At 36.3% G+C, this 24,618-nt stretch overlaps 7 protein-coding genes across 11 annotated transcripts in view; 4 read left to right on the top strand and 3 right to left on the bottom strand.

The window, feature by feature from the left end:
- The first annotated feature begins 67 nt into the window (after positions 1–67).
- LOC124408987 (protein RCC2 homolog) lies at positions 68–3,090 on the top strand. Of its 2 annotated transcripts, none has more exons than XM_046886362.1 (4): positions 68–418; positions 667–907; positions 1,395–2,242; positions 2,402–3,090. In XM_046886362.1, the coding sequence occupies exons 1-4, from the start codon at positions 209–211 to the stop codon at positions 2,570–2,572; spliced, it is 1,470 nt and encodes a 489-aa protein (XP_046742318.1). In that variant the 5' UTR covers positions 68–208; the 3' UTR covers positions 2,573–3,090. The 2 variants fall into 2 exon arrangements, with proteins under 2 accessions (XP_046742318.1, XP_046742319.1); XM_046886363.1 differs by having other exon boundaries at positions 378–485.
- Positions 3,091–4,444: 1,354 nt separating this feature from the next.
- On the bottom strand, positions 4,445–6,901 carry LOC124409136. Its single transcript, XM_046886556.1, has 6 exons — positions 6,295–6,901; positions 5,743–6,206; positions 5,331–5,617; positions 5,082–5,268; positions 4,634–4,998; positions 4,445–4,529 (listed from the first exon to the last, which is right to left on the bottom strand). The coding sequence occupies exons 2-6, from the start codon at positions 6,175–6,177 to the stop codon at positions 4,445–4,447; spliced, it is 1,359 nt and encodes a 452-aa protein (XP_046742512.1). The 5' UTR covers positions 6,178–6,206; positions 6,295–6,901.
- A 570-nt stretch (positions 6,902–7,471) lies between these two features.
- On the bottom strand, positions 7,472–9,158 carry LOC124408457 (ras-related protein Rab-18-B-like). Its single transcript, XM_046885370.1, has 4 exons — positions 8,778–9,158; positions 8,419–8,536; positions 8,021–8,338; positions 7,472–7,904 (listed from the first exon to the last, which is right to left on the bottom strand). The coding sequence occupies exons 1-4, from the start codon at positions 8,843–8,845 to the stop codon at positions 7,743–7,745; spliced, it is 666 nt and encodes a 221-aa protein (XP_046741326.1). The 5' UTR covers positions 8,846–9,158; the 3' UTR covers positions 7,472–7,742.
- A 141-nt stretch (positions 9,159–9,299) lies between these two features.
- LOC124408456 (pyridoxal phosphate phosphatase PHOSPHO2-like) lies at positions 9,300–10,610 on the top strand. Its single transcript, XM_046885369.1, has 2 exons — positions 9,300–9,485; positions 9,753–10,610. The coding sequence occupies exons 1-2, from the start codon at positions 9,423–9,425 to the stop codon at positions 10,479–10,481; spliced, it is 792 nt and encodes a 263-aa protein (XP_046741325.1). The 5' UTR covers positions 9,300–9,422; the 3' UTR covers positions 10,482–10,610.
- A 513-nt stretch (positions 10,611–11,123) lies between these two features.
- Positions 11,124–18,474, top strand: LOC124408455 (zinc finger MYND domain-containing protein 11). 2 transcript variants are annotated; one of them, XM_046885367.1, is made up of 9 exons: positions 11,124–11,286; positions 14,944–15,354; positions 15,556–15,886; positions 16,033–16,346; positions 16,630–16,659; positions 17,095–17,466; positions 17,539–17,724; positions 17,799–17,975; positions 18,091–18,474. In XM_046885367.1, the coding sequence occupies exons 2-9, from the start codon at positions 14,959–14,961 to the stop codon at positions 18,211–18,213; spliced, it is 1,929 nt and encodes a 642-aa protein (XP_046741323.1). In that variant the 5' UTR covers positions 11,124–11,286; positions 14,944–14,958; the 3' UTR covers positions 18,214–18,474. The 2 variants fall into 2 exon arrangements, with proteins under 2 accessions (XP_046741323.1, XP_046741324.1); XM_046885368.1 differs by lacking the exon at positions 16,630–16,659 and having other exon boundaries at positions 11,125–11,286; positions 18,091–18,473.
- A 2,958-nt stretch (positions 18,475–21,432) lies between these two features.
- Positions 21,433–22,659, bottom strand: LOC124409333 (protein LZIC-like). The gene is made up of 3 exons (XM_046886886.1): positions 22,270–22,659; positions 21,993–22,128; positions 21,433–21,899 (listed from the first exon to the last, which is right to left on the bottom strand). The coding sequence occupies exons 1-3, from the start codon at positions 22,368–22,370 to the stop codon at positions 21,537–21,539; spliced, it is 600 nt and encodes a 199-aa protein (XP_046742842.1). The 5' UTR covers positions 22,371–22,659; the 3' UTR covers positions 21,433–21,536.
- A 1,295-nt stretch (positions 22,660–23,954) lies between these two features.
- The window catches only part of LOC124409175 (eukaryotic translation initiation factor 4 gamma 3-like), a 60,875-nt gene continuing 60,211 nt past the window's right edge, over positions 23,955–24,618 (top strand). Inside the window, exon 1 of one of the 3 annotated variants that reach the window (XM_046886604.1) lies at positions 23,955–24,404. In XM_046886604.1, the coding sequence (XP_046742560.1) occupies positions 24,300–24,404 (105 nt within the window). In that variant the 5' untranslated portion in view covers positions 23,955–24,299. Of the gene's footprint in view, positions 24,526–24,618 lie in introns of all 3 variants that reach the window. The other 2 variants (XM_046886603.1, XM_046886602.1) reach the window with 2 other exon arrangements.

Here is a 24,618-nt window from a genome sequence, read left to right as displayed (position 1 = left end):
GAGTGGTTCTCTGTTATGATTTTTGTGCACCAGGTGGCTGCGTTTTTTGTTGTACACCCTGTTCTGTACGAATGTTGTACAACACTAGCCAACATCCGTACCGCCATTACATCAATAAATGTCATTTGCACCGCGTCCCTCTAGATCAATTTTATAAATAATTTTGTACAGTTTTGGTATTTGAATATATTATTAGGTGGGAGTGAGAATGTCTACGAAGCGTAAAAATCCATCGGGTGTTGAGAAAAGTCGTGGCAAGGCAAAGAAAGTCGAGTACGACGACGAGGATATTTCAAGCGAGCATGAATCCGACGTCGAGGACGCCGACGCCGGTTCAAATGTCGACGGGGACGACGCCGTGGAAGACGCCGATGATTTGGCAGTTGTTGCTACAATGCCGGAGCTCCCTCCTCCGGAAGTAACTATTTACATTTGAATATCGTCATGAAAATTACGAAAATAATAGCCATACTGTTTAGAATCAGGTACATCGCGTCCTTCTTTTTATTCTCATATAACTGACACTTTTTTTTCCTATCATTTCGCCACCCAAAGATCATAACAGTGTCATGCTCATTCATTGTTTAACCCTCAATATTATGTTGGGAAAGACTTCAATCACACTTACGAGGAAAATTCACGCATCATTTGAAATATGATTTTTAGGGAGGATGGGGCAAGCCAGGAACACTGGCTATGTGTGGCTTGACAAATTGGGATATGAGCGGGCGCAAGGCTCCTCCAAAGGGGGTCAAAGCTACCATAGGACGTAGCTTGTGGACTCCGCACACCTTCAAAAACTTGAACGGCACTCGAGTCAGACTTGTTGCATCAGGGCCTGCTGCATCGCACAACGTCATCGTCACTGAAGATAACAGGTGTTTGGTATTTGGCAGGAATGATAAAGGTATGATATCTAACTTCTTACTCTAATTTGCTCTATTTTGTAAGTTCTTCACCATAGCATCACCTACAATGTGCGTTACTGAGGAGTGTGATGATTGTGAAAGCAAAAGGCTTCGATTATAATCTCATCGAATAGCGAACAGTTAGGAAATTACAAAACTGACACAGAAAGCTTTTTCTTGGAATCACACTGATAGAATGGATTTTTTGAAATTTTATATCCCACAATTTTTCTTAATCACTTGGCCCTGGTTAAATTTTTCTAATCTGAAATTAACAGCTCACAATCTTAGTTTCTAATTTTTTGAATCAGCAAGATCTACGTTAAGTTGGACATTGGGATGGAAGTAACATTATTTCTCATGCTGGGCAATTAATTAATAGCTGGATACATTATACATTTTCAATTTTACGAAACTCCATACAACAAGAAACAAGTAGCTTTTTTGTTCTAAAATTGAAATTCTGCGTGAATTTTTATTTTTTAGGGCAACTTGGTGTCGGTGACACTAAGCGTCGAGATGAACCGACTGAAGTGGAGACCCTAAAAGATCATACAGTAATAGCTGCAGCATGTGGACGGAATCATACACTGTTTTTAACCAGCCGTGGTATTGTTTTTGCAGCTGGAGATAATAAGCTTGGTCAGTGTGGTGTTGGAAAATCAGAAACATGCATTGCCGCAGCAATGAAAATCAAGTATACTGGTCCTCCCATAGTTAAAATAGGATGCGGTGTTGATTTTTCCATGATCTTAGACATTAAGGGCGGACTGCATTCTTTTGGTTGTCCAGAATATGGTGCTTTAGGCCATAATACGGATGGTAAATACTTTATAACTTCGACGAAAATGGCATTTCACTTCGAAAAGGTTCCTAAACGGATCGTTTTGTATGTTGAGAGAGCAAAAGACGGACATGTCACCCCTCTGGATCGTGTAGAGATTACAGACTTTAGCTGCGGATACCACCACACAGTAGCAATCGATAATAAGCACCGTGCATTTTCTTGGGGATTTGGAGGCGTTGGTCGCTTAGGTCATGCCGAACAGCGAGACGAGCTAGTACCACGATTAATAAAATTTTTTGACCCCCCAAGTCGCGGTATCAAATCTATTCACTGTGGAAGCACTTATAGCATTGCAATCAATGTACATGGATCAGCTTTGATGTTCGGACAAACTAAACGGACAGGTGAAGCAAACATGTATCCCAAACCAATTCAAGATCTATCTGGATGGGAAATTAGGTGCGTTGGATGTTCCCAAACCAGTGTTGTTGTCGCTGCTGATGAATCAGTGATCGCATGGGGTGCTAGTCCAACCTTTGGCGAATTGGTAATTTGTTTGAATTTTACTGTCTATGCTCATACTAATTGACTTTCACGACGTGTAAACTTTATGTCCGATACCTACTTTTGACAGAGTTACTTCTCTGAGAATAAGTTGAATGTGAAGCATAAACGTAAAGAATCATTTCAACAAAAATTCTTTCAGGGCTTTGGTGAAATGCGCAAATCATCAACAACACCGATGGAAGTTAAGGCCTTGGAAGGTCTCTATATAACCGCGGTAACATGCGGCTTATCTCACACACTTTTCGTTTGTCGAGATGAATCAGACGAAGAAAAAGCAAAGCTTGCAAAACTTCAGGAATATTCAGTTTAAATTGATGATGCACTTTCTACCTGTACACAAGACATTTTGTTGAGTATCTAAGGTATTGCAACTGTTCTTGAAGGAATTGATCAATTTTATGAGAAGTCTTGAGAGTGTTCGGTAACATCACTCAAGGCTGTCGATCAGAACCTTGGAACGTAATATCTAGAAAAAGACAACATTTGATTGTCTTCGTCGGACGTCTCTTTCTCATCCCGTTTGATTATTTTTAATATATTTCAAAATCATTTTGTCCAGTGAATTTGTCAAAGTCTTTCACAGAAATCATATTCACAGTGATCATACTAATCTTTTATACCAATTATTTAAATTTTGTTTTAGTTCGAATTTAGTTAGGATCTTTGTAGTATTAGGAATAATTGGAAACATGCTCACTGCAGCTTACCCTGTAGTACCCTTTGTGTTCACCGTTGTATGACAGTGCAACAAAAAAAAAGTAAAAGAAAAATCGATAATACTCCTAATTCGTAAATTTCTTCATACCACAGCAAATAATACGTCCATACGAGTCATAGACTTAGCAATCTCCCTCCTACTTTGTACTTCCAAGTTTTACTTAACAGTTAACTCATCAATGGACGTTAATGAATTTTGTGAAACCCCATTTTGTTAGTAGCTCAGGATATAGACCAAACAAATAGATGCAAAAATATATTTTGATACGTTGCTATTTTATTGACGTTCGCTCTAACTTGTACCAGGACTTTCAATGTGAACCGAAAAAACGTACCGATTGTGAACCCCGGGAATGATCTAAAATAGGTAATGATGGAATACTACGATTCACTAACCCCAAGGCGGCTGTCTTTTATGAATGTGCCCAAGTCATACTTTAAAAATTTTTTCCCTAGAAAAATTTTCAAATGGGCTAGTAATATGACTCGACCTTGAGGTGATGCCTATCGGCATAATCTCGGCCTCCTAGAGGTTGAAGAGACAGCTTCCCTGCAAGCTTAAATACCGATTCATAATTTTTTGTAATTCTTACGTCAAATCCGTCATGACACCTTGTGAATTTCCTATTTTCGTATGAGGGTTGTTGTGTTCTTCTTGTTAAATCACAATCTTTGATGAACTAATTCGCGTGTCCAATTAAAAAGTTTTAGCGAACGATGCATATTGTTGCCTATTACACTATTATACTATTATACCCAACCGATACGTACAGTATTTATTATTCTACATTTTCAATAAAATCTCGAATTTTATATGGAAGTACTGCATTTGGTTTAATGATGAATACAGCAGTACTTTACTTTTAACTTCACTCAATAGTTTAAAGATTACTTACCCATATTTGTTTATTAACCGAAATTTATTATATTTCTACCTATAATCATAGAAAAAATATCATTGTAGAATTCAATCACCGCCAGTGTGTTATTATATTTTTCTATTCGCGATGTTTTAAATTTGTTCATCTTATCTGATTTTGTATGTGTGATGGAATCTTAGTACTCAAATATTATGATCAACTGTTGTATAACAATTGTACGATTCTGATTACCAAATAAACGAATTTTCTATGATCGCTCTGTCCACATGAATTTTCTCATCAATTCAATATTTTTCGAATCTAATTCAGTTATAATATTTTGCAAAGATTGTTTTTCTATTCATTAGATTATCATCATAAGTTGAATAATCAACAAAGTAGAAAAATGTTCATCCAATCAATACGTGTAGCATGTATTAATATCGCTATTCTTTCATAGAGACGAATTTATCTTCATATATCTGATCGTATTAGTCATATATTTTAAATGTGTAATTTAAAGCAAGAGAAATTGGTAATTTTACAAACATGAAAATATTTATAAAATACTTGACATTGCACATACAGTTTTCACGCTGTAAGGCTTATGGTTCAGACGTGCTTGAAATTATCTGCATATTTTCCTCATAAGAATCTGAATTCAATGATTCTCCATACAGTTCGACAACTCTATTTTAAAAGAAAAAGCATGTCTCATTAAAAACTATAATACAACTCTGTTGGGGAAAACAGAGACACAGCATTCCTAAGAGATATTTTTATATTCCACTGACCTGTTATAACTTGACAAGTCCAAGTTTTGTGTACAACGGTACTGATCGTCTAATGTGATACTTTTATTCTCTGAAATCGTTACTTCCTGAGCTTGTACAGCACTTTGTGTATCTGAATTATTGCCAGTACTGCTTGTCGTCGTGTCAGAATTGGAAATTTCAGACAAGTCGATTTTACACGAGCTACAAATCTCAGGCAACTCGCATGTCTCGTAGTTAGGTACCCATTTTTTAATACATTTCCAACACCGCTCTTTAATACGGTGAATTTGTTGATTTTGCCAGCATGGAGAGCAAGGGATATTTTGTAAGGCTTCCAAATTATGTTTGGCCATCAACTCTTCTTCTTCTTTCCGTTTTTGTTCCTTAAAAGTAATGTTACTCTCATGAACAAAATTGAAGGTGAATTTTTAAGACTATTCCGAATTTTTCAAAACAATTTGAAAACCATTAATTTTTTGTCCATCTCGATTGTTCTAGCAATTACGTAGTCCTCTACAGTCTTCATTTCCGTTTTAGAAACATTCCCATATCTCCAACGCAGCAGTTGACACGCTATGTAATGATTTGGATCAGATGGTCTATACTGTAACGCTCTGCTCATTGCCCAAGCTAATGGTGCCACTACTGTTCGCCTGTAAAATAATTTCAAAAATTGTAGGTATGAAAGTAGACAAAAGACCTCGCAAATGTTTACCTTAAGTACTCATTTCGTTCGGTGACAAGTTCTGAGCTTGTTAGCGTTTTTGGTGTTATGTGCACATTTTTGCAATATACTAGAGTCTGTTGACTCGACGTTGAATTTGACATAGTTGAACTATTTATATCATGAGAACATACGCAAGTATCTCCGGCTTCAAAATCTGCTTCGCTACTACCGGATTTTGGAATTAAACTCTTGAAGCTGTTAGTATTAGAGTGTGGCGAATTTACTGAACTAATTTCTGACTCCAAGACAGTCAAATCGCATTCGCAAATGATTACCTGCATTGAAAATGTACGTTGTAAAAACTTGGAGCAGTATGTAGTAAGATGGATGATAATAACATCTGCATACATTTAATTTTTTATATTTTCTATGCATAGCTACATTCGTTATGATTTCTGACCTCATGCATTCCCACGTTTTCTTCTTCTTCTGTTTCCATGTACCCCAAATCCTTCAACATCTCCATAGTCTCTTCATCAATTCCTTTCTGAACAATCAGTTGCAGCACATCCTCTGGAATTCCTAAATTTCTTAAGAATTTTATCATTCGAGCACCTACGTCAATCTTCTCTCCTTGCCAATTAAGAATTCCAGGAACATCAACGCCCGCGAGCATTAATTGCATTAGACACATTTCGCTTTGTGCCAGCATGCCGTTCAATATTATTTTTCTGCTAGCTTTTTCATCAAAACCCATAGTTCTTAGAGATGTAGCTAAAGATTCGTCTGTCAATTCATTCCAGAGTTTATGCGATCGTAAAGCTTGGATGGATACTCCAAACTCGATGAAGTAATTCAGATCCTCTGGCTTAAGATGTCTTAAACCAAACTTCATTGCTCTTATAACAAGCGATTCTGACGCACCTTAAAAGATGACCAATAATCGTTTCTATTAGAAGATGCAATGTATATTATATTGTATTATTTTTCTTAATCATTTTTTACGTCATACCGCTGCGATACAATCGTCCCAAAATATTCTTGCTATATATGCCCCTATGGACAATCGGACTGTAAGGTATGCCAGCAGAAAATTGCTTAATTTTTAGTGGGGGAATTTTTTCATAAGGTTTCGGAGGCTGACTGGCAGCTCTTTGCAATAATCGATCGGTCAATACTGCCAATAATTTTTCCTCAGTCCACTTGCCGAAAACCTTGACCCTTTGATTAGTGGTTACTACGTGCAACTGAGCTCTTCGGTATTTCTCTTTAGCAAGAGTCTTAGGCAAGTGACATACATCTTCGCTGCTTGGAAAAGGTCCACAAACAACAACGCTTTTCTAAAAATCAACCAAGATAATTCACCGAAGATTATACTTTTCGCAGGATGTAAAAAATTCTGTCACCTGTTCTTCTAATTCTTTATGTCTTCGACTTGTCACACGTACGGCGCATGCCATACAATCACTAGATACAGGACTGTAATCATATTTTGAGCCATGGGTTGATAGTTTCTCCGATACTTTGAACAGTTTTCCTTCATATTCCACATTAGTCATAGCAATACGTCAGGATATCAGTTGTGAAATGTCAAATAACTCACTGATTAATGACTAAGCCTACTATGTTCAAAATTCGATACTACCAAGTAGAAAATCTTTTATTACCATAGAGCAATTGTGAAAGCGTACCAATTTGCTGCTTTCAATCCTCTAGTCAATGTATTTACCTCGTCAAAACGTTACAACATCAAGTACAATACCTTTTGATTTATGTAAAAACATGAGAAGTCTACGATTAGTGAAAGGCTCTTTTATTTACAAATAAATATGCTCTTTACAAGTTGACAAGTTTTATAAAAAATTTAGGGATGAAAAATTATTTCGACATTTACTTAAGAAATTTGAAGTAATTATTATATGACAGACCAGAAACTAAAAGGCCAAGCATGTGAACCTTTAAATTCTTAACATAAGGAGTACTAAGATTACAAAAACAGCTGAAAAATTAGCGAAAGAATAGGGTGTACTTATAAATCCAAGTATTTTTGTTACTGTTGACGGTTGTAAAATAAACCGAATTAAAAAATAGCATACAATAAATTTTAAGAATAAGGATGCATCAATTTTCATAATCAAGGAACTAATATGCAGATAATCGAATTATGTGGTCGTAAGATTAGATCTTTCATGAATAAGTATCAATTGCTAAAACGTTCTCCACATCATATGCACCACAGATATATTTACATTACTCCAGACTATTTCACATATGGAAATCTTTAAAGAATCTCTTCGGATTCCAGATTGGTTATCTTACAAACTAAGGTCAATAGAAATTAGCCAAAGAAGACAATATTACAATATAATTTTTCGTTTTCGCTATACCACAAGCTGATTCCAGTGTACCTAATTTTCAGTGATTGGTGTGTAAAATTAATTCGAAACTTGTGACGTTTTGCTAGACTAAACTGCAATAGCAGTTTGAGTAAGGATTTTGTGGTTCATAATCGTCTGTCAATTGAACTCCTCTTTTACCCAGGCGATTCCTTGTTCCGCCTAAGCTATCGGCACCGTACATTCTTGTTGAATTAGCTTCCCATAGTCCAGGAGTTTGTATTATCTGTTAAGGCAACATCATACATATATATTCAACTAATGGAGTAATTCTTTATCATAGATTAAAAAATCAGCAGAGTAGCAAGCTCAAAACTATCGACGTGAAGCAATTCATACTACCTTTTCAACGAGTTCTTCAAAACAGCACCTTACTCCGTCTGCAGTTTTTGCACTACTTTCAATGTACAAAGTTTGGTGTCGCCGTGCAAATTCCAAGCCCTCCTCCATGCTCACTTCCCTGTTGGGCAAGTCATTTTTGTTCCCCACAACCATTTTCACAATATCTATTTTATTGCAGTAAGTGTTGAGCTCGTTTAACCACGTTTCAAGCTTTGTAAAAGTATGCCTGTCCGTTACATCGAACATCAGAATTGCACCTTGCCCGTCTCTGTAGTAACTTGGCGTTAATGTACGAAAACGTTCCTGGCCAGCCGTATCCTAGACAAATAATTAATTTACATGTAGTTGAGTCTGTTGGCATCTGATTATGCAATAATTTCAGGAAGTAGTTGTCGTACCCAAATTGCGAGTTTCACCGTATTGCCGTCGATGGTAATCTGTTTAGTTTTATAATCCATACCAACTGTGCTCTGCATGTTTTCGTTGAACTCATCCTCGGTAAATCGGAGTAATATACTGAAATCAGTACAACGGTGTAATTCAAGAAAACACAAGATAACACGAGTTCTGAAACTTACTTAAAAAATAAAAATAAAATAACCAAATGCCAATTGCTTTTCTAACGAAAACTTACTGACGCGATACAAATATTAGTTGATTTATGCAGATTGAACAATAATTAATTATTATGGACTGATCAGAGGTTAGAATTTGCGGAGTCGGAGTAGCATAATTAGGCAATAAATGCGATACCTACCTAGACTTTCCTACGTTAGTTTCACCTATCATTAGCAATTTGAGCGTTGTCAAGACTTCTTGGTCCATCTTATTATATCTACCCTCAAAATGGCCCCAATTAGAGTTTGTCGTTTCAAGCGAAAGGTTGGCACCAAAAACCAAATCACACCTCTAAACTCCCAAAAATCGAACGACTCGTGGTTCGACTTTAGCCCTAAGCCTGTCACTGTCAAAAAGTGCAATTCTTTGTTCAATCCTGTGGTTCAATCAACGTTACAGCTCCGCTGTGCGTGTGTGATGTGTGTGCGAGATACTTCACGGTGTAGGTGATCAAATATAGTATTTTTAATAATCGTACAAGGTATCAAATTGCACACATGACTGAAACAAAAGAGAACAAAATAATAACGAGTTTACTGCGCGTCAGATACAGTTGCAAAGTGACGACGTAAGGTTGCTTTTATTATTTTTCATCATCCTTTTAATTATAACTCGCCGAGCAACGCACAGATGGCGCTGATGCTGGTCGCATACAATAACCTCAAAAATGTTTGCGAACTGTCACACGAATGTCAAGCTGAAGGTTCAGTATTCGTCAAACCCTTGTATCGGACAGTTCGTTGCATTTATCTGTGATGATATTTTCGCCTGATTGTTGATCTTCATGAACCGAAGTCAATTACACATAAATAAGGCAATTATTTACTTCAAAAGGGTTTTCTCAACGGTGGGTGTTCATAAAGTTTTTCAATGCTGTGCTTACTCTAAGTTTGTACCAGACCGAGCATGTGAAACGATGCACAACTTTTTTTCCCTTTCACACAACAGTGCAAAAATTGATATTATTGATGAAAATTTAAAAAAAGTATTGGTAGATTCGTCAAATGGAAATAATTTTTATTTATTACTGCATAACTTATGCATGGTAGAAAAATAAGGGTGACTATAAATTTTTTTCTTTCCATCGTACCTGATTTAACAACATTTTCAACAGATGTCTCGACCATTCCTAGTCGCGTTTGACTTTGACCATACAATCGTGGATGACAATACGGATATTGTAGTCCGGAAGCTACTGCCCGAAGAAAAATTACCAGAATCAGTGAGAGGCATGTATCGATCGGATGGATGGACCGCATACATGCAGAGAATCTTCGAACTTCTTCATGCAAATTGCATTAATGAGACACAAATAAATGACGCTATAGACAATATACCTGCGGTAACTGGGATGGAGGATCTGTTGGAAAGATTGCACAAGAGCAATTGCGATATTATAATAATAAGTGACTCGAACTCCATTTTCATAGAGCGCTGGTTACAGAATAAAAAACTGAGTCACACTGTATCTCGGGTATTTACTAATCCCGCTAAATACAACGATAACGGGATGTTGAAAATTGAAATGTATCATCTGCAAGATTGGTGCGAATTGAGCACAAAAAATCTCTGTAAAGGGCATATTTTAGAAAATTATATAAAAGAGTCATTGGAAAATGGAACCTCATTTGAGAGAGTTGCTTACGTCGGTGATGGACGGAATGATTTTTGTCCCGTTCTGAGATTGTCGGAAAAAGATTATGCTTTTCCAAGGTTGAATTATCCTCTTCTTAAAATTTTAAATGAAGCCAAAACCAATGACACGCATCAAGTTAGAGCACACATGTGTCCATGGAACGATGCTACGCAGATTTTGGAGGAACTTCTCGTCTCTCTTGAGTAAACTAGAGTTTACAAATAAAAATAAAATTAAATGACATGTAATTGTAATCATGTGATATTGTATTAAGGCCGATCCTCAACTCTAGTCATTTCTTCAATTCGATACCCAAGTTCATACCTTGCATACTGTTTCTATCCTTATTTAGTTGACTCAGTTCCATATCTAGTCAGTAAATTAATCCGTAGACTTCAGTCCCGACTCACAATTTCTCACCCTATGTAACATAATTTTTTCATCACCTGCCAACCACTCAATTCTGAACCAATAACCAACTATAAATTCTCTAACTAGGGAAGAAATGAAATATCAGGAACAGTTAAAAGTTTGTGATAATTGTAAATATTGTTGTAATTTTTTCTTATTAAGTGATGTTAAGTTACGATTTGTTCATTTTTATTGGTGGATTTCTGTCACACCTGTTTAAGCATCTACTTAGCCATATTTATGATATGCAAGTTATGTAATAGTTCAGGGCTGTTTTCTTCCTCAGAGCAGTTTTAATAATTGTTTACAATGTCAATGATTTTCATTCCTATAAAACGATTTATGACCAGTTTGAATTTCGAATATTTTCGCGCGGTTGCGCGCGCGACTTTTAGGTTAGCTGTGACGTCCGCGTCTCCATTAGTTGGTTCGTGTTCTGTCGAACGTGAGTTTATTTACGGTTTCACGGATAACTTTACCCTCCTGAAGATACTAATATGAAACGGGAATCGCACAAATTTGGAAAGAGCTCAACCTGACCGTAAAATCAATGACTAATTGACCTCGAAGAATCGTTTGATCGTTCGACACAGGAATTTTAGTAAGTAAATTTTCATTTATGTAGTGTAATTTTTTTTTATTTTTCTTCAGTTCACCCACTTGCCATTTACCTACTGTCGTCGATATTTGCAAGCTTTGATAACAAATTTGGAGCAATCAATTTTTTATATTATTTTGTGTCGACGAAAATTTATCGTCGTAACCTCACGTAGCGAATTTTCACAAGTAACCATGCATGTCATCAGAATCTAAATTTACGATAAAAATTTTGCATGAATTTCTTTATTTATCTGAACATACATTTATTCGTTACGTCTTACAGCTGTTCAAATAATTATTCAGATGTAACTACTCACATATTTTACATCGTGACGATCAGACTGGAAGGTAACAATAAAATTATGCTTATGTAATGTGTTTAAAATCTTCGCTGTTGAAGTATATGCATTAAATCTCATCGTATTAAATATCACTACAGTATATCTACAATTTTTTCAATGCAATCGCAATTCCGTGAATGGTTACCATATGACACCACGTAAAGCTGAGATACTTATTTTATTTTAACTATAACATTTCCTTTAATGACGCTTAAGAAGACAAGATATTCCACTAGGTGTACAAATTAATAGTAAATTAATAAATATGAAATATTAATACCGTTATTATTTTATGTTAGTTTATATAAATTATTAACACGACTTATGATGCCTGCCAAAAATACATTACAATTAGTTACCGGCGCTGGGACGGATGCTATTCTCTTTCACAAACACTTGATCACCTGAATTTCTGTTAATTCTTGCTATACTGACATTCAGATAATTCTTAACAATACCAAATGACAGACCTAGTAAATACAAAATGTCTACTAGCCACGCAGGCGTTGAGCTACATAAGAATACCTTACTCAGTATCTCTAGAAAGGCAGGCGTCCACATCAATATACTCAAGATCAAAGATTTTTTCAATATAGAAAATAGCATCTGCATGTTTTTTGTTTCCTGTATGACGTTTTTATAATCAGTTTCCTCATTTTCGTACATTCTCGAATCGATTCCGACTTTTTTAACACTTTTTATAGCCGCACTGCGATCAGGTGGAATAATACTCGAAGAGACTTTAAGATTATTTAAGCCACTTGAACTCTCTCCTAAATCGTTATTCATCATACCAGATTCATCTACAAACCACCCAGATTTTAGTGGATCTTTGTTAACTGGAGTTTCATCTGAAACCGATATTTGCTCAGGGATCATAGAAGCCTTAGAATTTTTCTTGTCAGTTCTATCGATTTTTTCTAAGATATTATTGCACGCATACACAGCACGAGTCTGCAAAATAGCGGAAATTAACACTGGTGTAAAATAGATTAAAAATAGAAGAATCAACAGGTGTGTTTTGAGAAATTTTATAGACAACAAACAGCGTTCATCCATGTACACTGGCACTTGCGACATCTGCTTGTCCTTGTTCTTTGCGAAAAAATTTTCCACAGTCTTTGTATCTTCATTTATTTGCCTTCCCTCTGGCCTCAGCGCAGAAATTTCCAATTTATTGCTGCTGAATTGTTTACGGAACAAGCCAGTATCATATGTCACACGATTTGCTTCATAATTATCACGCAAGTTTCCTGTTTGTGCTTTCACTTCAGCTTGTTTAACGGTGTCACGAATCCGTTTGATAATATCTGCGTAGATTTGGCCGTGCAACTTTCCCTTTACATTTTTATCAATTTCATATGTTTTAGTTTTATTTTCGTAGCTAGCTGCTTTGTATCCAGCTGTTTCATTTCGGTTTTTATCTTGATCTACGTCTGTCCAATTGTTAATACGGGTTTCTATATCTTTATTCCGTATTAATGTGTCTGCAGCAATTATTTCCCGATGAACTAAATCTGGTGGTTGCATTTTTGTGATCAGTGGTGTTAATTTTGCAGTTACTGTGTCTTTATTTCCGAGTACTTCATCAAAAACTTTCAAATCTATAGCATCAAGTACTTCTGGGAATGCTGTGATCGAATCGCCGCTATTATTAGACTCGCATTCGTAGTTTTTATAAATTTCAGGATATTCATTATTCAAAGCCTGCTGTATATTAGACAATTTTTCAAGTATTTCAGTCTCATTTCTTTTTATTCCCTGTGTCATATTTGTTACTGTAACATATTTCGTGATATTCCACGGCTTGATATTGTCAGAGTACTTCATTTCACTCGTCTTATTGCAAGTTTTATTCAACACTGATTCAAGTACATTGCGGACTCTGAATACGACCTCGTCAATCTCTTCAGAATGTGGATAAGAAATCATAACTGTGCCAGGGTCATCGACTTCAAAATATCCACTTGATTTACTGTAGTTTTCTTCATGGTATATCAGTGACTCAACCTCACCTGAGTCGGTTTCATAGCATGATTCTAGCGGAAAATTTACTTTGAAGACACATTCCATCTCGCTTAATTCACGCACTTTATTCATATTGTGACCTCGAGAAAAATACAAAATTGCTGTCACCAGAGCTGGAACGAGCCATTGTACAGTTAATCCGAATCCAGTGAATTTTGTTTCGTTATTAGCATTCTTAGTAATATTTTCGATGTCTGTAATATTGATAACAGTTTGTTGTGCTTCGTCATCCACCTCTGGAGTCTCGGAGATAGCATTCGAATCCTCTGGCACATAAAATTTTTTTTTTCGTAAGCTTAGATCAGCTGATTCTTGATCATTATCGTTTCTGGAATTTTGTGACATTCTCATTAAACTTGAGCATCTTTTGTTAATGCAAGATATTCCACTGCTACATTGCATTGAATAGATTAGAAGAGAAATAAATGCGTTCGCAAAAGGCACTAGAAACATTGCATAATGCATTAAAACGTGTCGAAACATGCAGTTCGGTGCAGTTCCATTTATATCTTGACTAGCAAGCCAAGAGTCGTTGTACTTGTAAGAAAATCTCATGCACGTTTCGTTCCGACGTAGTTCCTTCTCTTCTTGATGTGAAAATAGTTGACGATTAGATATTTCTTCCCCAACACTCACTGTTGAATTCTGTTGAAAATTATTCAACGGTATTGATTGGTTTACAAGTAATATTATCGATGTTACTACAGAAATTAATGTGTCCGATGTGGAAAGAATGTGTAACGGGGCCTTGACAATGTCTTTCAAACAGCCGATTTTAAGCAAAAAAATCAACGCTATGCAGCCTGATAGTAAAAGACTATAGCCTGCAAAGCCTAATACCATTGTGTGCATTTTGACTGTTGATTACTTGTATAATTATTTAACTGTGAATTATTGTTCACATTATTGTTGTTGAAATAACTTCTTAGACAGAAAATTAAGTCCTTTTCATAGAAATACTTGATTCCCTTTTTGTTCACTGGTTCAATAGTAACAATTTCAAAGCCTTTCTGGAACAGACTGAGTCTTGACGAGTTAAGCATGAGGGTATGAGATTATCAAATGCATGAATATGAGGGTCAATTTATTATCAAAATAGATCTAGGCTCAATCGTAACTGTACTGTGTAAAATATGGGGGCTCGCTCACTACCCAATCTATACAGACAATGAGACAAATAGAATCGTCCATTTTCTACATTGGTTGAGTCTGGGCTGTTGATTTTGGAAAATGAGAAGCCTCCGTTTATATGATTGAACTGACGTTCTAATTGGTCTATGTTTCAACAGTGAAAAACCATCAGCATGCCTGAACGCCGTCGGACAGATCCAATGGTTACCCAATGTATTTGGGATGCCATAAAATTCATTGTACATCAAAGAACTTTGCCAAACGAGGAACGAGTCAGGCGTCACATAGCTCGGATGTATGCAAAGTCCGAGCAAACTGTACAAGAAGATTTAAACAATGCAGTTAAAGACGGCCTTGTTCAGCTGAAAAAAGTTGCCAATAAAAGTGGCGTTGAACAAGAGAGCTATAGGATTCCTGTTGAATTAGTAGAGACTGATGGACACGACTGGTACTGTTGTAAATGCCAAAGAGCAGGAGTGGTCGAATGTTGCCAAAAATGCCACAGAGTATTCCACAAGGAATGCCACGTCCCGGAAAATCCCGAATTAAAATACTGCAATTTTTGCGAAGTATGTTTGCTTTATTACATTTTACACAAGTTCATCAGCCACAAATACATATATGCCAGTAAAAAATAACTGTTGACTATTGCGTACATTTTTTGTACATGTGAACTATAAAACCACTATTAAATGTAACGCATCACAGTTCTAGATATAATTAAAAAAGTTTTAAGTGTGAAAAAGTCTTAAAAGTTTGTTTCATTACAGAAAATAAACAGTGACGTATTCGGTGACAAAACCGACTTGAATCATATACTTAACTTCACGTGTGGTCACTTAAAAGCAAAGTTACCACCAGAGATTACGAATCGAACGATTGTTTTTGATAATACACCGGTTGTCACACCATCAGGTGGCTTCTCAGGGCCAACTTGGGTTAGTGAGGGGGAGGATTCTTGGCGTCCAGGAATATTGATCAAGAATCACATGGACTTGGCTATCATGGACAAAAAAACAAAACGTAAAGAGTATAACAACCTTGCTGAATTTGAGACAGACGCGCATAATATTATGCATAATATTATCGTGTATCATGGAGGTAAGCAAAAATTGGCTGCAATCTCAAGTTTTCTTCTTTGAAAACTGTTTACTTTAATGAGCAGACTTCGATGTAGTGTAAATTTTAAATTCCATAAGTATTATAAAATACCTTAAGTTTTGAAAGCATCAATTTTTTTGCTCCAGAAAGTAGTGCGATAGGCGAAATGGGCGTTACAATGTACCAGGATTGCTGTTACGATCTCCAAGAGATTCGTCGCTGTGCAGATTGCTATCGAATATCTAATGAAAAATCTGAGAAATTATGGTTTTGTACACCTTGCAACCCACCGCATCAGCTTGTTTATGCAAAACAGAAGGGATATCCGTACTGGCCAGCCAAAGTAATGCAAATAAACAACGACGTATATGATGTACGATTTTTTGGCGGCCATCATATGAGGGCAAACATTGAGAAGATTTTTATACGCCCGATAACGGTCAATTTAAACACACTGCAGGTGATACTACCACATTTATTGTTATAGATTAGCATTAAAAAATTATCCACCGCCTGTCTATAATATATTTAAAGCTGATTCAGAGTTTTGATCGCAATGCTTGGCAAAATCACTGGTTCTGGTGTCCCATTTTCTATCTTATAAATAGTAATCTACGTAACATGACTATTGACTATATTTGCTGATAAGAATTATCACAATTATACAATAATATGAATTGTATCATATTTAAAATGCAATGACTAGTGCCATATTTGATTTTCAATTACTTTCCACATCGCAGTCAGAGAAAGGAAAATGGAAGGAAATTAAGGTATGACATCGATATTGAATGACAATTATTGTCTTATCTATTAAATATCTGACGCACCTCTCTGTTTTCGTAAATTTTCAACATTCTACAATCAGCGTGGACACAAACAAAATAGCATACTTTCCTCCAGATCTGTTCAGTTTTTTATTTTAAAACACCTTAGTGGTACCAAATTTGAAGAGAACATTTCGAAATCGTATACAAATTCAACTTATTACTGTAATTTGTTATTTAAAGCATGACTAGCTGTAGTTTATTATTTCATCCAGGTTGTAGGCATGGAAGAGTTTCTGTGTCACTAAGTAGATGTAATAGCCTTTGATTTTTTGGACAATAGACATCTTTTGATATTACCTACATCAATAAAAAAAAAGGAGAGCTTGACGAAAGGAGTGTTTGCTTATCTTAAATTATTGCATTCTTTTGTTTCTGTAGATCAAAAGATCGGCAGCCTGGAACCGAGCATTCGAGGAATTGAAACGTCATAAGACTTTACTTGCCCAGCTGGAAAAGTCTGAAACAAAAGATGGTGAACCTTCGGACGATGAAAATGGTGTGAAACCAGCAAAAATTCGTCACATAGAATCATCAGGACTGAATAACTCGAAAAACTCCACTTCCAGCAAGCCATTGACCATCTTCAAAGACTTGAGAGTAAAAGTAGAACGTCTGAGTACTGACGGTCGATTGGACATGCAATCTACTTCCGGAGATCTTGAAGAAAAATTGAAGAAATCCACGAGTAGAACAGCCAGTGAGGAGCGAAAAGCTACACCTGGAAGCAGGAAAACAAGCGAAGAAAGACAGGTACGATCAAACTTTGTAGATTTTTTTCTGACTTGTACTTTTTGCTCAATGGAAAACCGATTTCTTCTACAGGTGCCATTCTTGGCTGTTGCTGAAGATGAACCAGCCAGAGAAATATCCAGCACTTGTCCGCAAGGCTTGAAAAAGGAAGGATCACAAGAAGATATGGTTACATCAAGTTCTCAAGAGCCAAGATCCAAATGTGTACTTGTTCAAACCGAGCAAATACAGTCAGAAGTTCTTCCAGCTAAGGTAAAAGTACTTTTGATTTTTAAACAATCAATTTGTCTCAAGGTCAATTAAAAATATAAACAAAATTCATTAAGGTAAAGAGAGGTCGCAGGACATCTGATCAGCCAATGACGACGGCATTAGAAAAGTTACGACGAGAATTGGAGTTGGACAAATGCAAAGAGTTGGAAAAACTTCAAGCAGAGCATGCTAAAGAAATACGTCAATTGACTGATAAACATCAGCAAGTCGTATCAGAGATAAAAAAGAAGCAATGGGTAATTATTCAGATTTAAACAACATCACGTTGCTCTTTTTCTCAATTTTATTAACAATTATTTTCATCATTTTTCAATCACACAAGTGTAATGCAACGACTTAAACTTCTTTCAGTGCTACAACTGTGAAGCAGAAGCAATATATCATTGTTGCTGGAATACGGCTTACTGCAGTATCGAATGTCAACAATTCCATTGGCAGCGTGAACATAAAAGAGTTTGCAGACGCAAGCGCTAAACTCTTCAGCTATTTTAAACAAGTACAAAAAATGTTTAAGACTTTAAAAAGCTGGTTAAAATGACTTTGGTTGATAATTGCCCCTTTTTATTATTTGGGCTCCTATTCCCTTAAAAGTTAAGAAACATTCATTATGGGCACCGAATTCTATGAAGCAGCTAATTTATGCATTGATACAGTAACAGCTTGTAAATTTATTCCATATTCGAATAATTCTTTATGTGCAATACCTATAGAAATCTATTAGACGAAAGACTACCATAACGTCCTGAAAATTCAATAATTATTATATTATATTTGGATTGAATCGATCTACCAAATAATCTGAACGTATGGACATTATGTTTTTTCAAAACTATATTAACGATTCACATATGAATTTGTTATCCCATGAGGAACAGGCGTTTGAGGGACACGTATGTGGACTAAATTTCCTTCCCTAAATTGTGACCTCGCATGAAAAAAAACTCTGTACTCGAAGCTTCTCATTTCATTTCGACTTGACATAATAATTTCATATAATGTAAAATTTTCTTATATTACCGAAATTATTCTTTGTTTAACGCTCTTTCAAGCCAACGGAGTACTTGTCTTAGATCTTGGTAAACAACAAGCAATATGTGAATGTTTGAATGTATTGAAGATCAGTTATAAGTAGCCCACCTTTTCCCCTAAATACCATAAACTAACAGAATTTACATTCGTTATTTTTCTACGAATATTTGAGTAGTGAATACCGAAGGGTGATCAAGTTGAAGTTCAAATACCTCATTCAATCGTCAGTCGTACAAATCCTACGCAGACGCTGTTTGTTTGAAGTACTTTTAATTAATTATTGCAGTTCTCTTACTATTATCACCGTTACAATCATGATTTTTTTTTTTACTAACAAAGAAAGAATTTCGATTCTATACCCACACATATATTTTAAAAGAACCGAAAATGGTTTGTAGTCATAAAAATTCACAAATACCATTTTGCGGCCTGTTCAGTATTTTTACTCTTATAATATACTACTTTTGCCGATGGGAATAATTACACACATATCCATATTCATTATAAGAATTATTATGAAACAATACGTAGGCAACTATTTAATTCAAAAACACTCCAATAAAGAGTTTGTCGCAATTCAACAGCATCTATGAAGTCAAACATGAACCCAATTAACGTATACGTTTGTATAAATAACAGACGTCGAGTCTGACGAATATTTTTCACACGTACTTTTGAACGTTAATAAAAGTTTGTTGCTTCATTTGTTACATACAATCAGCACTTGTTCTGATATTATTTGAGCCAGCGTATATTAAAAACTTGACCCACTACAGCAGACCTGTGGATTAAATCTTTACCTATTCTATAGGTTTCTTGACCATAAGATTTTTCATGTTTCGTAACGAGTAACGTTAGATTTCAATCTACAAAACAGTCATTTCACAAGTGAAACGTTAAAATTTTCCGGAAACTTGGAATCTGTTGTTACAATAATGCACCCTACTCGCACTATATTGGGAGCCCAAAACCGTCTTCACCATAGTTTGCTCATTTCTGAAAGAAATGGTTTGTTGTTGATCAAAGACAATTCGTGAATTTTAGTTTAAACCGGTTCTTGATTGTACAACATACCGTTATTTGTTAATCTTTAATCTAATCGATATTATTTAAAGTAAAAATGATATAATTAAACACTATGTTGATATTGAATATCTTTTATAAATATTATTAGGTCACAAAAAAATGGTAGAAACAAGGGAGAATAAAAATTTATTCAAAAGTCAAATGGTTCTTATAGTACTGGCACAAATTTACTACACACTGTAGGTGATCAGGATAATCCGGTGTAGTTTAAATCCTGATTACTTATGGGTCATACCATGCCAAGTCACAGAGTCACCGACCTTGAGAATTTTTTATTTGGCTGATTTTTTTTTATATGCTTAAACTTGGTTCAACAATTCTTTTGCGCGTAGTTCAGAGTGCTGGAGATTCTTACTGTGCATAATTGGTACTGATACAAAATAAAAACTTCCAAACTCAAAGTGCCCATCGTAAATATGATTCATACAAACTTTTAGATGTATGTTTATCTATCTCTTCATAGCTTGAGAGTTTCCAGAAATTCAAGATTTGACTCTATAGAGAGTAGAGGAAATTTGAAATGTTTAACATGACAGATTTTTTTTCTCATTCTACAAGCCAAGATAAACGCATAAAAATAAGAAATACATGAGTGGTGTTTTTGATTCGTATTCGAGTGTAAAAAAAAATGAGATCAAATGAAAAACCATCAATATCGGAAGTTCGGTGATTTGACATGAGACACCTCTTACGTTATTGTAGAATCAAACCTGTATAGATACACTTTAAAAAAATTTCGTGAGAGAGAATACATAGAATTTTGAATTTGCATTAAGTTCTAAACAAATTTAACGCGCATTTTGAATATTTGACGAAGTAGAAAGTATTTATTTCCATCCATTATTGGGGATTCCGTTTGTATTGGTTTGATTGCCGTTTAAATAACTTAATTGTAACGTTATAGAGTTACACTTATATCACGATTGTTGGGCATGTGTATTCTTTTTAAACTTAATAAAGCTGCTGGGTAAAAAAAATTAAATAACATGTAGAATATATTAATATTTATTTACATTTTACATTATTTTTGTTTGATTATTCAATATAGGTATTATATTGAAGTGTTTTTTTGCATAGATAATGTAGTAGTACTTTCAAGTACATATTGCAAAGTAATTAAAAACCTTTCTTACTGTTAATATATATTGTATGTCCATATTATAAACTATATAAAGTAAGAAGTGAATTCTGAAACATGTAGAAAAAAACATCATGGCAGCTAGGAAGAGAAAGAGTTGGAATTATGGCTTCAGCTCAATTTCAGCAAGGTATTAAACAAATCAAGTCACAATCAACCTATTTTTTGAACAAATTCCAAGTTTCTCTGGAAATGGCATCTAAAATTTTGTTTTGTACCCTTTACATTACTGTATATGTTTTCGCTTTTCTAATACAGAAAAAACCGCTTCTGCAGTATTTTTACATGCAGCCTCCCAAACCTAATACGATAGAACAACGTATGAATCATAATACATGATATTGCGTGGAATAGCAATAATAATGTAGTAGTGAACTAGTTCAATGTTCAAAAAAATAATATGAAAACTTAATCTAGCAGTATGAGTGTGTAGATAATTCAATAATTTGATTGTAAAAGTGAAACTTGGTTGCAATAATCTCATAGTGTTTTTACAACATTCAAAATTTCCAAAATCACAACCGATGTTTGTTAGATGTGAGTCTCAATCGACAGCATGTTTCCAAGTACTTTCATTAGCTCTGACTTCTTCTCCAGCAAGGGCGACGGCGATCTTTCCTTTGGGACTTTTTTCATCTATCTGAACAAAATTATAATGCGCTGCTGATTCTGGGGATAATTTCTCAACCAGCTGTAATTCAGATTGATTCAGTTTTTCCCCCAATTGTCTCAAAGCGCTGAGTATTTCCCCGCGCTGTCTATCGCTTGCTTCTTTGCTTAGCTTTCCAAGCTTAGCGTCACGTTCAACTTGATACAAACGTTCCCTTAGCTGCGCCGGTTCACGTTTACCAAACATTCTGATAACCGCAGGGGTTTGAAAGGCAGCGCTGATCGCAGCTTGAGTTGCCTGCAATTAAATATAGCATTTGATACTAAAGCAAGTTATTCCTTTGGACTGTCATATTTATTGCGAGACGTGTGAAAGGTAAAACTTGATTACCAACTGCATCGCTCCTAGGTCATTTACAAGCGTCATGTCTCCAGATATCATACGTTGTAGACTTTCGTTAAAATCTTTAAGCTGTTCCATTGTTTCAGCTTTAGTTTCATTGTAGTCTGCTTCGTCCAGCTCGCTCCTATAAAGGAGAGTAAAAATCACGTCGCAAACTGCTCAGAATAATTTTTTATTTTACAAAGCACTAAAACTGTGATCAACATGATAGTTCGATGGAAATTTCAACAAAACAATACATATCATCTAACGTATAAATATTTACCGGCACTCTTCCAAATCTTCCAACTGTTGCACAAGTCTATCCAACTGTTCCTCGAGGTTTTTGCGCAATCTTTCAGTCTCTGCTTTACCGTGGGACGTCATACTTTGGCCTCTGTGAATTTGGCTGAAATTCGGGACGATTTCAAAATACGTTGCGGCGCATTACAACTTGCTAAAAGAGGTTATGTTCCGAAAACACGATTATCGGACACTCTCGATTCGTTTTGCGTATTCAATTGTTCATTATAGAACACGTCGACTGCAAGCTCCGTTTTGCAACGAAATAGACTGTGTATTTTCAGCGTTAACTAATTGGCACAAATCTATACCGAAACTCGTCAAAGTGAATCGTTTACGCGTGCCGTTAGATCCAACAGATCCAACCAATCACCTCACAGAGAACCGGGACATATATGACTTGTTCAGAATTAAGTGCGATGCAGTAATTGCTCACAAAAATAATATTCTTATAGAGATTGGGTGTGTGCGCAAGGTGCGTAATTAATTTTTGTACTTTTATATTCCTATCAGTCAAGTTACGATTTTTTATTTATATACATATTCAAGACGTGGAAATTCCCGGAGAGAGAAAGAATAATCATCTCGACTCAACCTAGGCTTTACAATTTCTATAGCGTCAATTTTCGCATTTTCCATTGCTGCAGAAAGTGAGTGAGTGCATTTCCGAGTTCAATGCCGCGACCAATGAACGCATAGTTGAGCCTGCATGGCCTATGTTCACGCGTGTAGTTCACTGATCACTGATCTATAGAGAGATCAGTGGTATAGTTGTACTGTCTTAGAGCATATACTATTGAGAGCGCTACAACTGATCTCTATTTGTTATACAATAGAAATTAGTGGGAGCTACCCATTAGACCGACTAGCGACTTCGCGAAAATTGTACCCAAAGTGATGAGAGTGAGAGAGAGACACAACATATTATGCTTACTCCGTCTCGCTCACGCTGCATTTCATTGGCTGAGAAGAAACGCATCAGCCAATCAGATGTAGAGCGAGAGAGACAGATTATGACAAACATAAATGGTGCTCCTCTCTCACTCCTCCGCTACACTTACTTACCCGTGTATATAAGTCCAGTAGTATATGCTCTAAGAGTCAGTAAAGAGGAGAATAAATTGAAATGATGGATTTTATCCGTTGTTTGTTATTTTATACTTAATGTGAATTGATCCGAAGATAGAAACAAAGAAGAATCGACCGGCGGTGAGAAGCGCGAAAGTCCATTTCCCGCGTGTTTTCGACGGTGCTCGGCGCGTTTCCGGAATAAGCCGAAGAAAGCCGATGTGAAACGAACGATTCGAGACACGCTGATGATTCGAGAGTCGCCGCCAGTTGCTTGATGCAAGCGAGGTTTTTTTTTTGTTAAAACAAGCTACTGGAGATTCGTCAAGCATAAACGCGAGATATAAATCACGCCGATAATCGCGCCGCCGTGGATAGTGATGCACGCATAAACGGTAGCAGTACCGAGTTTTGAAATAACTGGTAAAGTGAGAATCCTCGCCGAGCACGTCAACCCCACATCAAAAACGCGTGATCAGCACAGCCTGGCTGTGAATCAAGCAACGGGAGAGGGTGCAGCGGTGAGTTTTCGGGGTTAAACCAGCGCGTGTCGTTTCCATGACCGCGTGTAAATTATTCGCGCGTATTCAGCCAGGCATCGAGCCGCTGGGTGGATCCCCAAATTATTCGATGCACAACTAGTTACGCGTCAGAAGAGGCAAGCAATTTATCCAATACGAACCGCAGCTCGGTGGCAGCAATAATTAATTCGTGCGGCTCCACGCGGCGATAGAGCGAGCGAGAGCGAGCAAGAGAAAGGAAAGAGGGAGAGAGAGAGTGAGAGAGAGATACAGAGCGAGAGAGTAAGAACGCAACCTCTTCACATTAAATCTCATTTCCCAATTGACAAATTCGGAAAAATCAAGTTCCTATGAGGACTACAGCGAGCCGTGCAACGCCGGGATTGAAGGTTACGGATCGAGCAAAAGGAGGCGATCTCCTGCGATGAGCATGCCGGCTAAAGGGAAGCATCACCACTCGTCCCACCATCACCATCAGCAGCATCATCAACAACAGCAACAACAACAACAACAACAACAACAACAACAACAGCAGCAGCAGCAGCAACATCATCCCCCGCCGCAGCACGTCGTCAATCAATCCGTTGTTCAGCATTCGCCGCAAGCCTACACGGCTGTCGTGGCGAACAATCAACGCTTCGCACCGCATGGTGAGTCAGATTAATTAAATTCCTTTTCACTGTTATTCAATAAACATTGAAAACTGCAGCCGCGTTTCGCCTTCCTTTCCATGTTTTTAGGTT

Source organism: Diprion similis, chromosome 8, assembly GCF_021155765.1.
Source record: "Diprion similis isolate iyDipSimi1 chromosome 8, iyDipSimi1.1, whole genome shotgun sequence".
Lineage (NCBI taxonomy): Eukaryota > Metazoa > Arthropoda > Insecta > Hymenoptera > Diprionidae > Diprion > Diprion similis.
Note: the sequence above shows the minus strand (reverse complement) of the source record. Positions and strands in the feature narration are given on the sequence as shown.

Coding starts and splice junctions, on each gene's coding strand:
- LOC124408987 (XM_046886362.1), top strand. CDS start 209: ATGTCTACGAAGCGTAAAAATCCATCGGGTGTTGAGAAAAGTCGTGGC. Junction 419..666: donor CGGAGCTCCCTCCTCCGGAA/GTAACTATTTAC, acceptor TATGATTTTTAG/GGAGGATGGGGCAAGCCAGG. Junction 2,243..2,401: donor GTCCAACCTTTGGCGAATTG/GTAATTTGTTTG, acceptor AAATTCTTTCAG/GGCTTTGGTGAAATGCGCAA.
- LOC124409136 (XM_046886556.1), bottom strand. CDS start 6,177: ATGAAGTTTGGTTTAAGACATCTTAAGCCAGAGGATCTGAATTACTTC. Junction 4,999..5,081: donor AGATGGACAAAAAATTAATG/GTTTTCAAATTG, acceptor ATTACTTTTAAG/GAACAAAAACGGAAAGAAGA. Junction 4,530..4,633: donor GACTTGTCAAGTTATAACAG/GTCAGTGGAATA, acceptor CTTTTAAAATAG/AGTTGTCGAACTGTATGGAG.
- LOC124408457 (XM_046885370.1), bottom strand. CDS start 8,845: ATGGACCAAGAAGTCTTGACAACGCTCAAATTGCTAATGATAGGTGAA. Junction 8,339..8,418: donor CGGTGAAACTCGCAATTTGG/GTACGACAACTA, acceptor TTATTTGTCTAG/GATACGGCTGGCCAGGAACG. Junction 7,905..8,020: donor TTGAAGAACTCGTTGAAAAG/GTAGTATGAATT, acceptor TTGCCTTAACAG/ATAATACAAACTCCTGGACT.
- LOC124408456 (XM_046885369.1), top strand. CDS start 9,423: ATGAACCGAAGTCAATTACACATAAATAAGGCAATTATTTACTTCAAA. Junction 9,486..9,752: donor TCAAAAGGGTTTTCTCAACG/GTGGGTGTTCAT, acceptor CATTTTCAACAG/ATGTCTCGACCATTCCTAGT.
- LOC124408455 (XM_046885367.1), top strand. CDS start 14,959: ATGCCTGAACGCCGTCGGACAGATCCAATGGTTACCCAATGTATTTGG. Junction 16,660..17,094: donor GAAAATGGAAGGAAATTAAG/GTATGACATCGA, acceptor TTGTTTCTGTAG/ATCAAAAGATCGGCAGCCTG. Junction 17,467..17,538: donor AAACAAGCGAAGAAAGACAG/GTACGATCAAAC, acceptor TTTCTTCTACAG/GTGCCATTCTTGGCTGTTGC.
- LOC124409333 (XM_046886886.1), bottom strand. CDS start 22,370: ATGACGTCCCACGGTAAAGCAGAGACTGAAAGATTGCGCAAAAACCTC. Junction 22,129..22,269: donor GAAGATTTGGAAGAGTGCCG/GTAAATATTTAT, acceptor TCTCCTTTATAG/GAGCGAGCTGGACGAAGCAG. Junction 21,900..21,992: donor ACCTAGGAGCGATGCAGTTG/GTAATCAAGTTT, acceptor ATTTAATTGCAG/GCAACTCAAGCTGCGATCAG.